At 32.9% G+C, this 18,559-nt stretch overlaps 2 protein-coding genes and 1 pseudogene across 7 annotated transcripts; all 3 read right to left on the minus strand.

The window, feature by feature from the left end:
• Positions 1 to 18,000, minus strand: part of LOC127115230 (acetolactate synthase 1, chloroplastic-like) — a 31,219-nt pseudogene extending 13,219 nt beyond the window's left edge.
• On the minus strand, positions 1,094 to 2,697 carry LOC127082428 (stem-specific protein TSJT1). Its single transcript, XM_051022669.1, has 5 exons — positions 2,550 to 2,697; positions 2,184 to 2,454; positions 1,822 to 2,062; positions 1,597 to 1,717; positions 1,094 to 1,487 (listed from the first exon to the last, which is right to left on the minus strand). The coding sequence occupies exons 2-5, from the start codon at positions 2,393 to 2,395 to the stop codon at positions 1,297 to 1,299; spliced, it is 765 nt and encodes a 254-aa protein (XP_050878626.1). The 5' UTR covers positions 2,396 to 2,454; positions 2,550 to 2,697; the 3' UTR covers positions 1,094 to 1,296.
• LOC127082399 (splicing factor U2af large subunit B) lies at positions 4,921 to 14,890 on the minus strand. 6 transcript variants are annotated; one of them, XM_051022640.1, is made up of 19 exons: positions 14,662 to 14,890; positions 13,781 to 13,982; positions 13,531 to 13,647; positions 12,960 to 13,021; positions 12,585 to 12,711; positions 12,266 to 12,336; positions 12,135 to 12,179; positions 11,987 to 12,046; positions 11,171 to 11,231; positions 10,693 to 10,805; positions 7,627 to 7,742; positions 7,419 to 7,517; positions 7,196 to 7,271; positions 6,940 to 7,028; positions 6,481 to 6,544; positions 6,300 to 6,395; positions 6,013 to 6,094; positions 5,405 to 5,472; positions 4,921 to 5,189 (listed from the first exon to the last, which is right to left on the minus strand). In XM_051022640.1, the coding sequence occupies exons 2-19, from the start codon at positions 13,899 to 13,901 to the stop codon at positions 5,052 to 5,054; spliced, it is 1,605 nt and encodes a 534-aa protein (XP_050878597.1). In that variant the 5' UTR covers positions 13,902 to 13,982; positions 14,662 to 14,890; the 3' UTR covers positions 4,921 to 5,051. The 6 variants fall into 6 exon arrangements, with proteins under 6 accessions (XP_050878597.1, XP_050878602.1, XP_050878594.1 ...); XM_051022645.1 differs by having other exon boundaries at positions 12,585 to 12,708; positions 13,781 to 13,950; positions 14,662 to 14,889; XM_051022637.1 differs by having other exon boundaries at positions 13,781 to 13,950; positions 14,662 to 14,889.
• Positions 18,001 to 18,559: the final 559 nt, after the last annotated feature.

Consider the following 18,559-nt stretch of genomic DNA (forward strand, 5'->3'; position numbering starts at 1 on the left):
GTCATTGAATGCAATACCTTCTCAACAATTGCGGATTGCTCTAATCTTTCACCATGAGAAGTCATCTTATTGACAATGGTCAAGGTTCTTGCAAAGTAATCATTGACAAATTCATTATCTTTCATTGCAATAATCACAAATTCTCTGCACAGAGCTTGGAATTGAGCTCATTTAACCTTGTTTAAGTCTTGATACTTCCTTCGCATTGATTCCAAAATGTCTTTTTAATCGTATCACGAACAAGAATTCTTTCAAAAATAGTGTGATCAATTGTTTGAAACAGGTCATTCTTGACCTTGAGATCTATGAGTCTGCTCTCATATGCAAGCTTGTATTGGTCCAATGTAGCACTAGAAGGAACAGTTGTCCACGTCATTCTCGATTAGATTCCAATATTCTTTTGATTAGAGAAGACTTTTTTCCATCAACGTTGTCCAATGTTCATAGAAGCCATCAAACTTGGGAATTGTATGTTGGACGAACTTGGTGGATTTCGTCATGGATGAGTCTCGAAGAGAGAAACAATAGAGACGATGAAGATAACCGTCGTAACTAACTTTCCCTCCCAAAATCTATAAAAACTATGGTTATTAGAGAAGCACCACAAGTCCCTTGGTGGGATTGATATCAGTTGTTAGGATAGAATGGAATATCTTGACTTATCATTGATTGAGCAATGCATTTATATGGACTACATAACAAAGATGAGTTGTTACTTGCAATGCAAGTAACTGAATTTGATCTAACTATATCTGCTTTGTCTAACAAATAATCCCTGAATCGAAAAAAATATATATTTTTTAAATTCATTTAATAATCAATGTATCGGGATAACCAATGTACTGGTCCATAACACAATCTCATTGATTATTCAATGAATCTAAAAATTAAATTTTCTCTTATAAATAGGATGAAAGGTAGTATAAGACAATGTAGTACAATTTTATTGGGCAATAGATTGAGTGGTTAGAGTAGGATATAGAAGAGGTAATTGTTTTGTTTATAGTTTGGACAAGCTTGGATTCAAAGGAGAATAGTTATTAGGGTTAAAGTGCTTAGAGACACAAGAGAATTTAAATATAATAGACACACATTAGTCAAAACTAAAAACTTCATCTTATTTATATTGGAAATGATAAACACTAATTGCTCAACATTAAATCACAAAAATGTACAAAACAATACAAGAAAAACTAGCTGCCCCAAAAGGACTAATAAATGCAAAGAAGCTATCCCTCATCACACTATTAAGTTGCTCAATTAACTTAGATTATTCATTTATGATGACACTAGTAATCATGTCTGTCCCCAAGTAGACCAATTAGCTTCACTACCAACACGTGGCATCATCTGATTCCTTGATTGAGAATCAACATTGAAGTTGGCCCCACACATAACACCCTCACTGTCAATCCTAGGCATTGCTTTCATCTTCTTTGTTGGATGTTCAAAGTTCAACAAACCATGCTCACTATGAAACAAACACCCTGAAATTTTCAACACCATTAACTTATGCATTAAATTCTATTATTAGTCCTTAAACAATTTTTCACATTAAAAAACATCAATTTTTTGCTAATCAAAATATTTACATACCATTTGGAAATGGTGCAAATGATTTAGCACAACTTGATTTAACAAGCTCCAAATTTTCAGAAATTACCACTGACCCATCAGCTGCAATACCCCAATACAGTCCAATTTGGCCATCAGAACCCTAATCAAACACAAAAACAAAACATTAACAATTGTTAATCAATAAGTCCCAAAAAAGTGATTATTTTCCAACAACATAGGCTAATTGAGAAAAAAGTGACTCACAGATGCAGCAAAAACTGTTCCATTTTTATGGTCATAGATCACAAATCCAAAGCTTCCTTCAAATTCTTTGAGAACTTGATCAGCAGGATATGGACCTCGGTCGCGAAGTGTCCGATACGCCTCGATGATGAACATGGCCTCGTTGCTTCCCTTTGACAGCCCATATTGCTTGTTCAATTGACTGAGGTTGTTCAGATTTCCCAGGAAAGCACAATAAATGTTGTCCAAACCACTAAACAACCTATGTGACACATGAAAAAAAAAATGTGTTAGCAATAGAATTCAATAAACATATATCTATGATCTAAGATATAAGCACTTTTACTCTTTTTGGAAATTTCATTCCTAAAATACCCTCATACCTTTGATAAATGGAGGGTGTGTTTGAAGGGGAATAAGCCAATAAAGCATCATTTCCAAATGTCATGAAAAAAGCATTAGAGGAATTGCATGACATGAAATCTCTAAGAATTTCATGACTTGGTTTAGCTTTCTTAGTGTTTGAATTCTGAGAAGCTGGACTGTTAAGCTCTTTTGGTGCATTCACCAACTTTTCCTTGAAAATTCCCAACATGTTTGTTTTCCTTTGTGTCAAAAAGTTTGCTTCAAATCTTTGTTTAAAGTGACAATTAGCTGCATAATAAAACATTAAAAAAAAACATCTTAGTTTTGAACAAAAAAAAAATTCTAAGTATGAAAAATAAGGAAATGGAAATAGAGAAGCATACCAAGAAATAAGGTGTAGATGGAGAATGAGAATTTGGTGAGAGATAGATTGAAAATGGATAATGGATGAGAATAATGAGGCTTTGATGTAAGATATATATAGAAAGGGAATGTGTGAGTTTTCTTTCTTTTTGACTTGAAAATGTGAGAGGTGACGTGGAGGTTCTATCCAATCCAATAAATAAAAAAAGATAAAGATGAAAAAGTAAAATATCTTAATCATTATGTTTTTAATGTACTCCTATATGCAGGTCAGATTCAGAATTGATAGTTTATTTTTTGAGTAACTTTTATATTTCATCCTTTCAACAACAAATAAATGAAAAAAAAATATTGGATAAGATTAACATTCATAAAAATTAATTAAAGATATATTTATAAATATTTTTTAATATGTTCAACAACTTTTTTAAAAACAATAGCCACTTTATTATACATATTAATTAATATGTAATAAAAAATCAGTAAAATTAATGTTGTTTTTCTTATTTATAATAATTTTTTATCAATTAAATCATTTATTTTAAAATCAAAAAGATGTTTTTTTTTAATTGTGTCGCCTACTAATACTATTTATTTGACTTTATATATATTTTAATAAGAAGAGTTCAATGGTAAAAAAATATTACACATGTATCTAATAAAATATTTTAAACTGTCAAAGCATATAAATAATTTAAAATTTAATAATTGATTTTGCAGAATACATAATTTTTATTGGTTGGTTGACAGTGTAAAAATAATTTACACCGTCGATGTATCATCCATTTTCTCTAATGAGAAATGAGATTAAAGGTAGTGCATTGTCAGTGTAAAAAAATTTTACACCATCATCCAAGTATTTTAAAATTAAATATATAATTTGGCGGGATGTACGTCTCTCATTTTACCTATAATATCTTTAACTATTTATTATATTCGTTTTACTTTTTTTCTCTATATCTAATAATTACCTAGGGGTAATTTTGACAAAATGCAATTAACACTACCTTGAATTTTATAAGTAACACTTAATAAGGAATAAATTTTTTTAAAAAAAGAGACACTTAATTAAAAAGCAATGGAGAGAGTATTGGATAAGATTAACATTCATAAAAATTAATTAAAGACATAAAAAAATGTTGATATTTATAAATATTTTTTAATATATTCAACAACTTTTTAAAAAACAATAGGCACTTTATTATACATATTAATTAATATGTAATAAAAAATTAATTAGACAGTTTAAAAGATGTTTTTTTTTTAATTATATCGTCTACTAATCCTATTTATTTGACTTTATATTTATTTTAATAAAAAAAGTTTAATGATAGTATATTGTCTGTGAAAAAATATTACATATACATTCAATTAAAATATTTTAAACTGTCAAATTATATAAATAATTTAAAATTTAATAATTGATTTGACGGGATATATCGACTGATTTACACCGGAAGTATATCATTCATTTTCTCTAATAAGAAATGTATCAATATTTAATCAGATAAATTGAGTAAAAGTATTATTCTGTTTTTCATGTATAGAATTTTCAAATACCCAACATCATTTTAAAATAAAAAAATAAGATTAGTAAAAAGAAGTGGACACATAGCATGAGAATGTTGTGATGGAAGAGAACGTGTTAGTTGGAGTTGCGAATAAATCTTATCCATTTTCATGTGACAATTGTCTGACTCAGCAACTTCCAAAACCACGTTTCATCATCCACAGATTGTCTCCCACTATTTTATTAATTTTATCTGTTAGTAAGTTAAAACGTCATTCGTCTCTGAATCTCACAGGCCACAAGAATCTCAATCAATTCAATGGATGCATCACCTTATTTTGTCGTTATCCAATCACGTCGACATGTGTAATTTAATACACTACTTGCAATTTTATTATTCTGTATGTTCAGTGTCATTTTTTTAATTTTTTTAATATAAAACTATTTATTATTCTTACTTTTTAAATTATAATTTTTTTATTTTTTACCCTTAACTTAGTGTTGAGACAGAGACTATGATGCGTACCCGTCTATCCGTTTTTTAATAAAAACACCTAAAATATATGTAAAAAATTATGTATGAAATTAATAATAAAAAGTTATATAAAAGATAATAATAATGATTTCTTCTATGCAAGTTATTAAAAAGTGAAAGTGATAGAAAAATAGACTATACCATTCATTAACTTTATACATTGTTATAGATAACTATAAAATAACTAGAGATAATTTTGACAAAACACTATTTTGAATTTTGAAATGATACTTAAAAAAAATAAAAAAATAAAATCTAAAAAATAACACTTAAAAAACTTTAAAAAGAACGGATTCTAAATTAACTTAACGTATTGGAAGTACTAGTGTACATACTTAAAAGACAATTGAAAAACCTGTAATCATTTTATTGGTTAAAACGAGAGTCATTTAACATGTACATATCAATGAAAATGGCATCATTATAGTGATAAACCTGAACCAAAATTACATGTAAAAACTTCAGTTCTACAAATGATTATAAATCATATTCCATACTATGATATTTTTCCTCTGGATAATAAACAGCAGTAACAATATTGCCCCCAAATTTCCTACCATTTAGAGCATTTTTTGCAGCTAAAGAAGAACTACACTCTGAGTATTCCAAGAACACCTACATCATAAAACAACAACACATTCAAACTACTTATTAGTTTTAGATTAAGAATAACCTCAAACTCTATTTGTTTTGTTAGAGAAGACATTGTAAGACCATAAATATAAGCCCAAATCACTATGGCTTGAGGGGCATGAAATTTGTAACACATGCACTACTAAAGTTGAGCCAACAAATTGAGAACTCAGATGCATCATAAATGAACTGCATACCTTTCCAATACCTGCAGACAGCTCTCCATTTGGATTTGGACGAGGAATAACAACATTCATCAAGGTCCCTATACATTTCAATAAGGTAGAAGAAAAAAGTATATAAATCAGAAATTCATGAACAAAGACATTGGTGGGAACTCCGCAGAACATTCATTTGTTGATTATTCCCTTATTGATCTTGCAGTAAAGTAGATGATAAAAATAAAGTAGGTAGATGAGAACACTTCCTACAACACCTACAACTTTTTAAATACTCTTTCCCTTTGGAATGGTTCATCAAGATACTCTGAAAGACAAGCTTCTCCAACAATTTTGTCTTACAACCATCATACTGAATTGCTATCAATCTCATTCTACAATTCCCAAGAGAGAATTAACTACATAACTGAAATACAGAACTAGTATGAATACTTGTCTGCACTTTGATACAGAGTTTAGTTGAACAATCTAACTTTTTCTGACCCAAGTATAGTATTCAAAACTGGGATGAGGTTAGCAAATAGAACCCACTAAACCAGAGAAAATGTAATATAATGACTTCATATGCACAGCTTTAAGCAGAAAATGAAAGTAACAGGACACGTGATATTACACAACATGCATACCAAATTTGCAGCACTCATCCCGCATGTCTTCCAATATTTCTTCATATTCTCCATTATCATTTAACTGTTCGGTAGTGACGGCCTTTAAAGAAAATCAGGTCGAACGGGTGAGGTGAAAACCCAATAAGGGTCAATCAAACTAAATGTTACCATCGTAAATTATGACAACATGAAAATAAAATGGGGGCAAATAAATTTATTTTTTTAAATTAAAAGCAAATCAAGCTGTCAAAACTCTGAGTATTTTCGTTTGACAAAATTTTGCATGTAACAGAAACTAGAATTACCTGAGTTAAACATACAACTTTAGTGGGGCTTTCTTCGTTTGATGGGCCTCTTTCAACTCCTGGAATATTTAGTCCAACCACTTCCAAAGCTATTTTCTGTTAATTGAGAGATGTAAATAATCAAGAGTAATAATAAGTGGCAAACAAGTAGAAAAACAGAAGGTAAAAGTTTGTGCCTCACCTGCATAGCTATATGCTGTTGTGCCCGTGCAAAGATGTTATCCTCTTCTGGTTTAGAATGTCCACTGCCCAACAAGTAGATTACAATGAATTGAATTAATCAATAGGAAGTAAAAAAAAAACAATTTAGTCACCTAGATAATAAAAGTTTATTCATGAATATTGCTCCATGCTCATTATATTATCAATGATAAACACAAACAGTGGGAAATAATTGAGGGAATACCATGAAATACCAAAAGCACACAAGATTAACAGATGTTAAAACAAACATAAAGAAGATTGAGAGTATCATAGAATGGTCTCTTCCATGTATGATGCATCTAAGGGAATTAGGATTAATCAGTAACAAGGGGAACTGAGTCATATTCTATAGCAAATGAGCATATTGAAGGAAGAAAATTTTGAAATTGTGTGTGCCACGGAAGTAATAGATAGACTCCTCAGTAAAAAGGCTAACCTGACAGTAGCACGCCTTACAGTCAATGTTTTATCTCCCATTTTAAGGCCATTAAGAGAGGCGCAAGCAATGTCTGTTACTGCTGGATCCTAAAAGGATTACCCAGAAAATCATTTTGAATAAAAAAATACAAAGACACTTTATATCCTGTTAAGAAATTACCAAAAAACCTTTCTAGGTAATTACTCAAAAAAGAAGCATTTGAAAAGTGAATTATCATTAAGATCTATATGCTCTACAATACAACTTTGTTCACCTGATAAATGCAGAAACCATATCCTTTAGAGTTTCCCGTTTCTTTATCTCTAACTATGTCAAAATTTCGGAGAGGACTGCATTGGGTCAAATGATATCACAACATAAATGTGTTGGGTTTATGCTTGTTAAGTAAATCAATAGGCATGGTTGGAAAATCATATAAAATTACAGAATACAGAAAAGAGTAAACACGTAAATAAACATATTCATGACAATCATACCCAAAAGCTTGAAGCAATTCTCTCATTTGTGCTTCAGTAAAGTAGTATGGCAGCCCACCCACAAAGATGCGATCAAGTCCCTCGGCTCCACCAATTGTACTGGGAAGCGGGAACATTCCAGATAGGTCAGAACATAAGGTATACTCCAACATTTTGTAAAATTCATGTAAAACATGCACATGGCCATCAAAGTACATGGTCAACTTACCCTGCAGTAAGTCCAACAGCAGATAAGTTGAGGTTTGCACTGGGCTGGCAAGGACCTAGAGCTGCAGCTAACGAAGGGTTATAGTCAGTTGGCCTACGAACCCTCACAGCAACACCCTGAGATTAGATATCACAAGAGAAACATCAGTGGTTAGTGTTCTAAAACATATTGGACATGCAAGCTCTGGGCTATTTAATGAATGTTTTGACTAATGTTATGTGAAACAAGGTGATGCATGAACCAAGTAATATGCAGAAAGCAGTCTATCTAGGTCATTGCATTGAAGTCGAATTGTATGGAAGAAACATGGGGTTAAAATTGACCAGGTTTGCAGAGGCAATTACCCCTTATGTATAATACAATGGTGATTTAGGAGCAGTTGTCGATCACACCAAAATATTTGGAATAGGGAAGAAAGTCAATGGTTTGGACTTTGGAGTCTGGACAGGTATTCATCTTCTGTTCTACCCGCTCACAATAATCCGAAACAAGGTCAAAAGGATAACCACGTAGTAGTTTTATTACATGCAATCACTAAGGATCTCAGCAGAAATAAAAGTATTAGGCATATTACTTTACTGATCAAATGCCAAGGATGTGTTGTATGAAAAGGGGGTGGGTTGTCTTCAACCCTATGGCCCTTTGCATAGGTTCTCAAAAATGAAGGTTGAAAATTTTTATTCTAGGTGTGGTTAATTTAGAGAGAAGATGAAGAATTCATTCTTTGTATTGAACAAACCGTTTCTGGTTGATTACAATGATAGAGCTTCGGATCTGTGTGTGTGTGCCTGTGTGGGTATTCTTGAGCTATCTAACTAACTGAAACATAAGTCAATTAGCAAGTGATACCTGTCACTGCTCTAACAGACTGAGAAACAGAACTAAACTAACTAATGGAAACAGATCCAGCATAGTAAGGTACATGATTAGGAAACTGATCTCACACAAGGTGAAGATGAAGAAGCGGATGAAGATGAAGAACTTAAAGTGGCTGAATTAATTGAAAATAAGGGGGAACCAAGAATGTAACTATCCTGATTTACCATTTTTCTCGTTAAATGGTGTTGCAAGACCAAAAGTAACGAAAATGAAGAGCACAAGTGAAGAATATTATGTTAAATGGTTTCTTAATTCAGTTAGAGAGATGATAGATAGTTGAGCAAGCTATAATTTTATATTTGAAGCTATGCCGCGTAACTTGAAATGTTTGAAACTAACATCTTAGCGGTTAAGATAAAAGATAGGCACTATATTTCCTTTATAGTGACCAGATAGAGTTGGTGGTGCAAGATATTACAATTGTAGCAGATTTTCATTTATTTAATCTTGGGGGAGTTGATACAATCCTTAAGAGTATCATGGTGGGAAAACCTAGGGGGAAGTTAAGGTAAACTGGAGGATCTTGGGTCTGTCATCTGAAAGAAAAGGGAAAGAAAATAAAGCTGTGAGAAGATCCCTCACCGTGAAAACAGAGTTTGAAATCCTTGTTTAAAGTAAATGAAGCAAAAATTATGGGACAACTTGGGAATGGAAGCACTGAAACAGCTTGAGCAACATAGTGTTTAGCGAGAAATCAAATGTTCCATGGAGATAAACTCTATCTGAGACAAAAATCAGATGGCAGCACTGTTGCAAGAACTAGAGGGTGTTTTCCAAATTCCACAGAGGAGAGGGGCAACAAACATGTCATTCAACAACTTCCTAGCACGTGTCCAATCAATGTTAGGTCATACATGCTCAGTCAAAAAAATGAAAATTCACATTTGGTGGGCAAAATGTTACATGTAAAGAAGAATGGAGGCTGGAGATTTTTTTTGTAGATTATCATACCCTCGATAAAGCCATAGTTCCCAACATGTACATGATTCATATGATAGAGGAGTTGTTAAAGGAGTTGCATGGACCCTGATACACTTCGGGTCAAAATACCTTCAAACCAGAGTAAAGCCTAAAGAAGTCCCAAAGACAGCATTTTGAGAATACCTATGTAGTCAGTAGCACATAGCACAGCATGGCGGCCGACCCCCAAAATGCTATAGCAGTGTAGCGGGTAGCGGTATGGCCGCTACGTTGAAGTCGGGCAAACATTACCTACATTTTCTATGATACACAATAAAAAATAAAAAGTGTTGATTGTGGTTGTTGAGAGTATGATGATGCCATAAAAGGATACTGTTGGTGCAGAAATTGAAAAACAGGGCAAGAGAAGAAATTGGTGCAGAAACCAGGGAATGGGAAAAGAAAGGGACAGGAGAGAAGAAGGGAACAGCCACAGAAAAGAGGGAAAAGGGAGAAGAACAAGTTGCAAGTGGAAGTTCCTCTCGTAAGAAAACAGAGCGCAGAAGAGTATGGAAAAAAAAAAGTACGCAATAAATACTTATAAAAATTATCCAATGAAAAAAGTAATAAAAAGAAACATTAAATTAACCCGAAACAGTTAAAAATTAGGGCAGTTTTGATATTATGCATCAAAAGCATTTGTAGCGGCTTCTTCTCGTGATTCTGGAATGTGCCATTCTGGTAATTATGCCACCATGGACAGCACTACAGTCGCAATCCTAAAACATGTGGTGCCGGAATGCGTAGCACATAACTTCCGCGACATGCGGCCGCTACGACTGCGATTGACTGCAGAAGAGAACACATACAAATTTTAGCCATGTAATTTGGCTTGACTAATGCTGTCACTACTTTTCAATGAACATGAAAGCAGCATTTAAGCCATACTTGAGGTTGATTTTGGTTTACGGTGACAGGACCAAGAGAAAAACAAGTGTTGTACATTGACCTATTCTTATTCTTAAAATAAAACAGTGAAGGAAGTTTGTGGATTTATTGCACTGGTCTATCAGTTTTTTTAATAACATATATGTCCCATTAATCTTAATTTGTCATAACCTTGAGAATGACAAATACTTCCAGAATCCCAAGCCTTCAGTTATGAATTTTAATGAAAATTCAGAAGATGGACTGTAATAACAATTGACATATTCAATTCCTTCTATTGTTCATCTCAATTTAATATCAAAACTTATGATGCCTTTGCAATAATATAAATATGCTTGCCTCAAATACTATTCCATCTAAAGCCATTGCATTGCTAGCTTCTTCAACGGTTCTCATCTCCACAAACGCAAATTTCTTCTCGTGATTAATGTAGACATTGACAACCGAATCACCTATAAATCAGGAAATCTTGAATAAACTAATCAACTAAGCCATCTTGGAAATAAATAAGCAAATAACATATGTACTTTAAATAAATAAACTATAGTTTGACTCAAGACACTACCATTGTGCAATAAATAAATAAAATTAACACAAATATGGAAAAGCAGACAACTAAACATGAAGTAAAGCTTGCACGACATAAAACAGTTTGATTAAAAAACCTAGATACTCAAATGTCAGCACAACTACTGGTAATTCAAAGGTCAAGTTAATGAAACAACATTCTTTGATAAGTTGTTGAATTTGAGTAGAGTATGTCAAGTTTTATACTGGTAAAATCAGAAAATAAATTATTGAAAATACTACACTACACCTGATCCAGCAGAATTTCCCCCAATAGCAATCATGACATGGCTAAAGAAAGATGCAATTGCCTGTTACAAAATTAAAAAGAAAAAGAAAAAGAAAAAACCTCAACAATTCCGAAATGCAAAGGGAAACAAACAATTTTTACATTACATTAGTTGCAATATAACCAAATTTTACTAATGGAGCAGGCAGCAAAACATACTAGGCAATCAGCACAACATTAACTACTGTCAATGTCATACAATACAACACACTCCCATACCACAAAAAAAGAAGCATGGAAGAACATTAATAGTACAGATGGTACGGAAGGGAGAAGATACATTCATATGAATTACTTGGAGCATGAATATAATAACATTTACCCCTGAAAAGGTCTAATTCCAGATAGCATTCATTATAGATGATCAATATAACCCTAATAATATTAATGACTCCAAATTAATTGCAAGCTGCAATTCTTTTGCACTCCCCAAGTTACCATAACCATATACTACGGCTCTAAAATCTTTTTACAATAATATACCCCCTCCAGTCACTATTATAAGCACAAAAAAAAAACTTTTTAGATTCATTGAATAAATGATGTTTCCGGTCATTATTATATATCAGATGCATCAATTATTCAATTAATCTAAAAAAGTTTTTGTTGTTTATAATAGTAACCAGAGGGTGTATTGTCTATATTTAATAGCAATTTGCAACATTACTTAAATTATATAAATGTTTTATATAGAACTGGAATGAACCACTTAAAAGAGTTGCTAATCATTAGAAAATATTTTAGATCTTATATGGGTGACATGTCCACAAAGAGAACCTGCTCGTTAGCAAAAGGAGGGAGCCCGCCAACATACACTCGCCGAGCGTGCCTTGTAGCCTTTTAGAACACAAAAATAGAAACTGTCATCCAGACATATAAGCCTACATGTGCATAAATTGACAAACGCATCAGGACTCACACAAACCTGCTGTGTCATAGGTTGAACTTGCATTAAGGAAAGAGCTCCAATCTGTGACAAATGAAATCATCTAGTGTGTTCGTAGAATTAAAATAGCTGGAAAATCTGGTGCCACAACAATCATGAAAAACTAGCACCTGTGACATCCCATATGGTGAGAAATTGTGTGTAGCTCCTTGAATTGTATGAGCAATCCCTGGCATTTGCCCTGCATTATTAACTTTTAATAAAACGATAATACAAATAATAAATTGTAGAGAAAAACAATGCATGAATTTAATGTTTTTCACTAGACCAAACAAATAAGGGACCTATTACAAGCATTCGTTTCACGACAGATAAAAGCCAAAATGAAAGAAAATATATCATACCTAATATAAAGTACGATTGAATTGAATATTTAAAAATTTAGAAATGAGTTCAACCACTGCAGATCCTGGGGAAATAAGTGTCTACCAATAGGCAACTTTTGCCAGTTGAGAATGAAAGGTCCAGCAACAGAATGTACAAGCCAGCCATTGAATATGCTACAGGGTGTACGCTGGTAGATAGGTTGGTAGAACATGCAGCCAAACATTGCCTTCTTACCCAACCATAAAAATAAGCCAGACACAAAACCACACACAACAGCAAAACAACACAAGAATGATTCTTAGTTTCAAAAATAAATTTATCACCTTAAATATGTAAAGAAAATATCAGCAGAAACACTTAAACTATGGTAACACATAATACAGACTGAATATGAGGGGCGAAAACTGAAGCTTGCATATGAAATTAAATGAGGATTCCATACACGTACTGCACTAAATTAAGTGGTCAAGTAAAAACCTGAAACAGCGGGTGTAACACCCGTAGCAGGTGGTGCCATGTCAAAACCAGAGGTCCTTTTTCTGTAAAAGAAAATGGGAGCCCAAGGGTTAAATTAAAATAAAATAATATTGTACTTGCACCGCTACAGAATTTAATTTTAAAAAAATGTAACATGCAAAATAAGCTTGCTCTATTTCGGTACTTCTTTTTTCCGAGAGAAATTTAGAAAAGAGTGAAAATAAAACTTTGTCGTTAATAAGTTGTTTTCAATATAAATACCTGTCTCGCCTTCTAACAGATAAAAGTACATGTGAGTTTACTAGTCAACAAGCCTAAGGGTACATTTGGGAGATGGGTTTTGGGGGGCTAATTTAATTTTTTGTATTATATTTGAGATGTTGGGAAAAAATATGAAAGAATAACATGATAAATGACCATATAATAATTCAATCCCACTTAATTGATTTTTAAAAACATTTTATAGCTTCCTTAATTTAAAAAAGAAAATAAAACCCTCCCCTCCAAAGAACAGGGAGATAGTCAATATCCCACAAGAACAATGGACAAACTGAAAATAGAAGTCACGTACCCTTCTGATTGAGAAGGGGACCTGGACCGTGATCTAGATCTAGATTCCCTCCTGGATCTCTTTGAATGTGCCCCATATCTGTGCCTTGTATCTCTATCACGATCATAGTCATTATGCCTACAAAAGGAATATATCTAATATCCATCCAATGTATGAAATGATACACAGTACATAGTAAGGGTCTAATCTATGCATTGCTTTAGAAAATCTAATCTGAAATGAGGGAGAAAAGAATGATGAATGTTCCAACCTATCATAATCACGGCTGCGTTGACGATTATAACCATCATATCTTCCTCTTCCTCTAAAACCCTCATATTTATCATCTCTGTGACGGTCACGGTTGTCATGAAAAGTTTTCCTGTCTCCATCTCTCCTTCTCACCCTTGTGCTCTCATGACCAGATCCCCGGGAACTTGGCTGAGGTATTTAAAAACATTCAGCCAACTCATCTGACTCTCACATATCAAGAGGTTAACCATAACAAATAATCAGAGTATAAAAGCAATATACAGTGTCGATTTTAATATCATAAAACAAAATTGCAGGAAAACTAATGTGAACAAGTCATCTAAACAACTAAACCAACAACACCCTTATGTCCCGGTTTGAATAAGCACTAATTGTATAACAAATAGCTATTTCTATTTCTGTACCGACATTTCTGAAAAAAGGTATATCTGTGTCGGTGTCGGTGCCTGAAACCGACACCGACAATTACGTGTAATTTATTTATTTTTTTCAAATTATTATTGGGGTCGATGTGTCAGTATCGGTGTCGTGTTTCTAGTGTCCGTCTTCATATAAAATACAGTCAATTTGTTTTTGTATAAGTCAATCCAAACAAATTTCATGTCATAAACACTGAAATATGTTTTAGATTAATCAATGAATGAAATGAAACTAAAAAATAAACTATTAACCTAGAGACTCATCCATAAACTTAAAAGGACTTAAATAATTGGAAGAGAACAAAAAAAAGATCACATTGCAAACACTTTTAAGAAAAGCTGAAAACTGAATCAAGCTAGCTGAAGCAAAACAATGACCTAAAACTAAAAGGGATCTTTATGTAAGTTTGAAATTAAACTATTTGGCAAAAAAATTAGGGAAAGGGGAAAAACGAAGCACCTTTTCGGGGGAAGAAGCACCGTGATACGCGTGATTTTCGATGTCAGACATTGCAGGCAAAGCAAGGAAGGTGATGCTGAGAAATTTGGAACCCTAATAAATTCGTCTGTTTGGTTAATGAGAAAATGAGTCTGGTGTGAATCAAGCGTTAATCATCATCAATAATTGTAACCAACCATTTCTGAATCCAAAACATGTGAAATTAATGAAAAATGTATTACTACGCCCATAATATCTTTTATAAGCAAAATAATATATTTATATATTCTTAAAAATGAAATATAAACAAATATTTCTTAACAAATTAATGTATCAAGTCATTTAGATTTGGATTAAATGTTAATGGTGTTTTTCAATTGAACTATAGATTCTTTTATTCGATTATAATTCTTGCTTTAGTATTAAACTTTTTTTGAGACATTTTTGTTGTTTATTGTGATTTTTACTAAATTAAAGGATTAGTCTATAGAGTTACATGTAGAAGATGATTAGGATTGATTTTTTATTTTATTTTAAGGGATTAGTCTCTACATATGCATGAAGTGCAGTGGATAATTGATTTCCTATAATGGTCTTCATGACTCACATGATTAATTAGTCTTTACAATTGCATGTAAATGATACATGGGTGTCCATTGTGGTATTCTCTAGTTTGAATGATTAATCTCTAGAATTGTGTGTAGATGATAGTTGGTCGTTCATTATGGTCCTCCCCATCTCAAAAGACTAGTTTTTACAGTTGTGTGTAGATGATATTTGATTGTTAATTGTTGTCCTCCCAACAAGTAATTCTAAAGTGTCAGAAAACATTTAACATTTCAAAACGGGATGAAATGTTATTTAAAGGTATTATAGAGATTGAACTTTTCGATTATTGAGGAATTAATTTTATGGGTCATTTTCCTCTTTCAAACTCCAATGTTTACATTCTGATTTGTGTTGATTATGTTACTAAATGGGTTAAAGTAGTAGTTTGTGTCGCGAATGATGCTCAAATTGTCTCTAATATTTTGAAATAGAATATTTTTGCTAGATTCAGAGTCCCTAGAGTACTGATCAGTGATGGGGGCGCATTTTTGCAACAAATACTTGAAAAGTGTGTTGGCTAAATATAATGTGAAGCATAAAGTATTCACACCATATCATCCTCAAATATGTGAACAGGTGAAAGTTTCGAACATGAAGCTTAAACTGACCATAAAATTTAACCTTTCTATTCTCTCTTGGTTTTACCTATTTTTCAATCTCATTGAAAAAAAATAAAAGCAAGACGACAAAAAGAAAACAAGCATTACTCTTTCAGAATGCGACTCACACTTTGAAAATCCAAAAATATAGATTCAAATATGCATTTCCAAAAAAATCTAAAATCACACCAACAAAAAAAAGTTACAAATAAGACACTTATTTTGCTCAAAAAGTTTATCCTAAAATACACATCCTGATTTCAAAAATGCACATGTATAAAAGATGTTATTTTGCTCTGCCTACATGGGATACATTTACTAAATTTATGGATTTAAAAATTGTTTGTACTACACGTACTTTACTGACAAATTAACATAATATGATAATTAGATTATAGTTTAATACAAGAAATTATCTTATTCCAGTCCTTTTTTCCATCTAATCCATGAAATGTCGACAATCCGATTACTGTAAACAAAATTAACATCAAAGCAAAATAACATCTCTTCGGAATGTATATATCCGAAATCCAATCCTGATATGTATTTTCGAGCAAATATTTTGAGTAAAATAAGAATGTCTCATTTACAAAATACTAAAATGTGTGTATAAAAGATACATTTGAAGAAACGTCTCCAGACAATAGATGCAATAGTGACTTTTCACAAGAGTAGGGGAACACCCTTATGGAAAAAAGTAATCCCAAAAAAACACACTCTTTTTACATTATTTACACGGATATGGATCGTCTCACCCATTTTTTCTCTCATTCCATTTAAGTAGGATGAAAAACGCATTATATATTGTTTGCCATTATTTCTAACCCAGCAACTACATCAAATTACGTCTATTATAAAAAACAAAACTGTAACTAAGTTTCTTACTCTGGTTGAGAGAAAAAAAAACAAATGATCCACGATAAACTAACTAGCTTCAATTTGCACAACAATAATCACGCAGAAAAAAACGATTTCAGTAAACAAACAACACAGGAGAATTATAATGAACAACAATAATTTCAGCAATACTACTTAAACAGCTGTAGTGAATATTTATAAGGGAACTGGAATTGTCCAGAAACAAACAAGTTTGTCTTATTACCAACACTAATGAACAAAAATCATAATATCATAACTTACTATTATTATACAAAATCAGTATCAGGATAAACCTACCTTGGGAAATCAGTAACTTATTCTGCCATCACCTTCGGTTATGACATCCTCGAAGGATCCATTAGCGGGAATCATTGGTAACACATGCTCTTGATGGGGTACAATGACATTAAGAAGGTAAGGGCCGGGGGTATCCAGCATTTTCTGAATTGCTGCTCTAAGGTCTGCCCTCTTTGTCACACGAGCTGACGCTATACCACAAGCTTCTGCGAATTTCAACATATTGGGAATATTTCCTTCTCATTTGTCGGGTCTCCCAGATATGTGTGAGCTCTGTTGGCTTTATAGAACCGATCCTCCCACTGAACAACCATACCCAAGTGTTGATTGTTCAGCAACAATATCTTAACAGGAAGATTCTCCACCTTTATAGTGGCCAGCTCCTGAACATTCATCATAAAACTTCCATCACCATCAATGTCAACCACGATCGCGTCAGGATTAGCGACGGCAGCTCCCATGGCAGCAGGCAATCCAAATCCCATAACACCAAGACTGCCAGATGTCAACCACTGCCTAGGTCTTTTGTAACTGTAAAATTGAGCAGCCCACATTTGGTGCTGCCCAACACCAGTACTTATGATAGCTTCCCCATTGGTAAGCTCATCAAGAACCTGTATAGCATACTGTGGAGGAATAGCTTCATCGAACGTCTTATAACTCATCGAAACCTAAGTTTCTGCTCATTCAGCTCTTCTCTCCAACCTCCAAAATCAATCTTACTCGCAATCCCATTGCTCTCTAAAATACGATTAATCCCCTTCAAGGCCAACTTCAAATCCCCACAAACCGACACATGAGGTTGCTTGTTTTTTCCAATCTCAGCAGAATCAATATCAATATGAACAATCTTCGCCCGGCTAGCAAAAGCCTCAAGCTTCCCAGTAACCCGGTCGTCAAACCGAACCCCAAAAGCAAGCAAAAGATCACTCTTATCAACATCATAATTCGCAGAAACAGTTCCGTTAGTATCGAATAATGTAGGTTTCGCCTACGCGGGGTGCATGTTCTATATTAGTAAGGTGCGATAGGATAATTGTAATATCCAATTGCTAAAACAATGGGTCAAGCTTAACTAAACAAAGTATAATAAGATTATATACATTTAGAAGCAAGAGTTGGAAATGATCCATATGATGGATTGGAATAAGGAGTTATTCACCAAACTAAAATATTCGAGAGTTATATTAGATACAATTGGAAAGAGTTCCTACATAAATAACCTAGTTTTGTGTAATCCGCCTATGCAAACTTAAAACAAAGTGAAATGTGGATCTCGACCCATTAGAAAATCTTCCAACGGGATTTTCCGAATCAAATGGTGAGGGTCATTTGTTTTGAGTAAAATAGTGGGAGCATATTTAATTAAAGGCCTAATTAAATATGTTATTTTAGTGATACTTATATTTTCATATTTTTCATGTAGATTACCATGACAATAAACACCTCTAACAACATTTTGTGATCAATCCTTGATAAGGAAAAATTATCTGGAACACATTTTCTAGATTGGCATCGAAATATGAGGATTATCC

Source organism: Lathyrus oleraceus, chromosome 1 (genome assembly GCF_024323335.1).
Source record: "Lathyrus oleraceus cultivar Zhongwan6 chromosome 1, CAAS_Psat_ZW6_1.0, whole genome shotgun sequence".
In the NCBI taxonomy this organism is placed as follows: Eukaryota; Viridiplantae; Streptophyta; class Magnoliopsida; order Fabales; family Fabaceae; genus Lathyrus; species Lathyrus oleraceus.

Coding starts and splice junctions, on each gene's coding strand:
- LOC127082428 (XM_051022669.1), bottom strand. CDS start 2,395: ATGTTGGGAATTTTCAAGGAAAAGTTGGTGAATGCACCAAAAGAGCTT. Junction 2,063..2,183: donor ACACCCTCCATTTATCAAAG/GTATGAGGGTAT, acceptor TGTGTCACATAG/GTTGTTTAGTGGTTTGGACA. Junction 1,718..1,821: donor GAACAGTTTTTGCTGCATCT/GTGAGTCACTTT, acceptor GTGTTTGATTAG/GGTTCTGATGGCCAAATTGG.
- LOC127082399 (XM_051022640.1), bottom strand. CDS start 13,901: ATGGAGACAGGAAAACTTTTCATGACAACCGTGACCGTCACAGAGATG. Junction 10,806..11,170: donor GGGAAATTCTGCTGGATCAG/GTGTAGTGTAGT, acceptor CCTGATTTATAG/GTGATTCGGTTGTCAATGTC. Junction 5,190..5,404: donor TGTCTGCAGGTATTGGAAAG/GTATGCAGTTCA, acceptor TTTATGATGTAG/GTGTTCTTGGAATACTCAGA.